General features: G+C 39.8%; 1 protein-coding gene across 2 annotated transcripts; it reads left to right on the top strand.

Annotated features, from left to right (window-relative positions):
* Positions 1–229: 229 nt before the first annotated feature.
* LOC118330025 (putative ferric-chelate reductase 1) lies at positions 230–1614 on the top strand. Of its 2 annotated transcripts, none has more exons than XM_035664398.1 (3): positions 230–457; positions 613–684; positions 1301–1614. In XM_035664398.1, exons 1-3 carry the CDS (start codon positions 396–398, stop codon positions 1551–1553), a joined length of 387 nt encoding a protein of 128 aa, XP_035520291.1. In that variant the 5' UTR covers positions 230–395; the 3' UTR covers positions 1554–1614. The 2 variants fall into 2 exon arrangements, with proteins under 2 accessions (XP_035520291.1, XP_035520293.1); XM_035664400.1 differs by having other exon boundaries at positions 244–457; positions 613–671.
* The last annotated feature ends 1483 nt before the right edge of the window (positions 1615–3097 follow it).

Below are 3097 nucleotides of genomic sequence, written 5' to 3'. Positions count from 1 at the left end.
GCCTTACTAGTCTTCCGACCACTCAAAGCACTTTTACACTACATGCCACATTCACCCTTTTACACACGGTGATGGCAAAGCCCATCGAACAGAAACTAATGCATTCATACACATTTGGGGGTTCAGTATAGATAGATATATATACTTTATTATCTTGCTCAAGGATACTTCGACATGTGGCAGGAGGGCCGGGGATCGAACCAACAACTTTCCAATTAGGGGACAACCTGCTCTGCCTCTGTGCCACAGCCGCTTAAGGTAGCAGCAGAAGTGGCTCTAGAGACGACACTATTGTCCACAGTATATCACTGCAGCTCCTTCACCTCTGTTCTGCCTCTCGTATTCTCTTTTCCTTTTAGCGTGCGGGATCCCACCCTTACATAGGCTGCACTGTCATGGCTCTGTCTGTCATCCAGCCAATTATGGCAATTCTCAGACCAGCCCCGGAGTCCCCCAGGTAAGACCTGAAACAAGATTTTAACAACTTCATGATTTGCTCATCACTGTCTCAAATAAGTGGATTTTATCATTATGCAGTCCTGAGAAGCAACACAAATTATTTTTAAATTCAGCCACGTCAGCTGAAATCATTCTGTCTCTTTGCATCTGCAGGAGGATCATCTTCAGCTGGCTGCACTTCGCAGCAGGCACTGTTGGACAGATCCTCGCTGGTAAGATTAGAAAGTAGGTTTTCTGGAGAAACTGTATGTAAATGGTAAATGTTAAATGGACTGTACTTATATAGCGCCTTTCTAGTCTTTCGACCATCCAATGAGATGTACACTAGCATGCAGCGAGAGGAGCCAGGGATTAAACTTTCCGATTAGGGACGACCCGCTCTACGTCTGAGCCACAGCTGCCCAATGTGATTGCTACAGCTCAAAGTGTGATGAAGACTTGTATGTCATGATCTGTTACAAATCTGTGGAGTACTGTATATGACTGCGAAATCAAATTGTTTGAAAAGCAGTTTTTATGAGGGATAATATCCAGGCCTCATAAATGAAGCTCTAATCATTAAGGCTCCATCTACTGTATACATTTTGTAAAAATGAATTGTGCTCAATTAGATTTAAGTCAGAATTTTGGCCAGTGAGACACAGCAATTAGTGAAATTACAAATTATGTTATAATGTTTTGATAAAATAAAATCTCACTTTCTACAATATGGAACCTTAAGGCTTTTTTTTTACATAGAACAATGTGCCTGTAGCATAGTGTGTCCCATGATCTAAATGTTTACTTTCACCCAAGATTGAAATTCCAGATCAACTACAGACTGGTTCTCCCTCTCTCCCAGCGGCGTGTGTGCTCTTGGGTGCTGCTCAGCAGGCGCTGTTGCTTCCCAGCCCCTGGTCTCCTGTGGTGTTGACTGGATGGCTGCTGTGGATCGTGCTGGCGGACCTGCTGCTATTGATCCACTCTTACAGTCTCAGAAGAAGAGGTACTACAACAGGCCAGTGTTGGTATATGATGTCAGACTGATTGTCAGAAAGAATTACATTTTGACAAAGTGTAGTGTAGTAGTGTCCTGTTCTACTTTTAGAGACTAAAAGAACCACAAGTAGCCCTGCATTCAGAGAGCACAGTGTTCTAGTGGGGTAATAGGGTACTATGAGCTCTTTAAGATATGAAGGGGCCCATGAAGAGCTTTGTAGGTGAGGAATTTTACAGGGGAGCCGGTGCAGAGAAACTAATACAGGAGAAATATGATCTCTTTTTCTTGTTGCTGTCTTGTCGCAGCATTCTGAATCAATTGTAGTGTCTTAATGGACTTATTGGGGCAGCCTGATAATAAGGAATTGCAGTAATCCAGCCAAGAAGTAACAAATGCATGGACTAGCTTTTATGTATCATTCTGTGACAGGATGTGTTAGATTTTTGCAATGTCACATAAGTGAAAAAAGGCAATTCCAGAAGTTTGCCTTATGTGGGAGGTAAACGACATAACCTGATCAAAAATAACACCAAGATTCCTTATGGTGGTGCTGGAGGCCAAGGTAATGCCACCTAGAGTAACAATATCTTTGGATAATCAGTTTTTGAGGTGTTTGGGGCCAAGTACAAGAACTTCAGTTTTGTCTGAGTTTAACATCAGAAAATGGTAGGTCATCCAGGTGTCCTTTAGGCTGTCATTGTCCACATTCATGTGACTATTAAAATCACCTACAATAGTTACTTTTTCTGTTTTAAAAACTAAACTTCAGAGAGAAAATCAGAGTACGAGCCAGGATCACTCTACACTATAACAAATAGGACTGGCTGCAGTGTTTTCCAAGTGGGGTGAGAAAGACTAAGAACAAGGCTTTCAAATGAGTTATAATTTAGTTTAGGTTTAGGGTTAATTAATAGGCTTGAATGAAGATCTATAGATTGATATATAGGTATAGCTATATATTGGCACTTTTAGTGACACACACAAGAAAACACACATATCACACACCTCCAAGCCTAAAATGCCAAAGTTGAAAATATTTTTTTATGTATTTTCTACTTAAATTATTCAATTATAATTAAATAATAATTTCCCTTCTCAAGTTGCCATTTATATTCAGATAAATCAAGATGAATGATGAAGTTGATGGAATTGCCTCTATTTGTTGTAAAACATTATTTATTGTAATGACGTGTTTCCAAACCACCAGAGGTCCCCCCACTCTCAATTTTACCATTGTAAGCTGCATCCAACACATTTTATGTGACATTTGTCTGTACTTATTGCTTTTCTTACAGTCAACAGCTAACCTTCTCTTAGCAGACCCTCTGTAGAATCGACCTTCAGTCCAACTAATGTTACTGACACATCCATCAAGGAGACATTACAAGCATGTGTCCTTGAAGATGTCAACACTGAACAGATGTTAAAATCAATCATATAATTTCAGAGAACAGAGGTGCAGTGTTAGTCCAGACATCCAATTCTGTTCTTTTAACTCATTGACTCATTACAGAGATATAATTCTGCTCTATGTCTTACTGTAAAACCACAACAGTTATTGATTTTGTTAATCAGTCATTAGGGTTCTGCTGGACTGTATCAGTCCAAAGGGATTATAAGAGTGCAATAATTAAACTAAAAGCCTGATGAATTAATTCA

The sequence above is a fragment of the Morone saxatilis genome, unplaced genomic scaffold (genome assembly GCF_004916995.1).
Source record: "Morone saxatilis isolate NCDOM2014 unplaced genomic scaffold, NCSU_SB_2.0 Contig2, whole genome shotgun sequence".
Lineage (NCBI taxonomy): Eukaryota > Metazoa > Chordata > Actinopteri > Moronidae > Morone > Morone saxatilis.
Note: the sequence above shows the minus strand (reverse complement) of the source record. Positions and strands in the feature narration are given on the sequence as shown.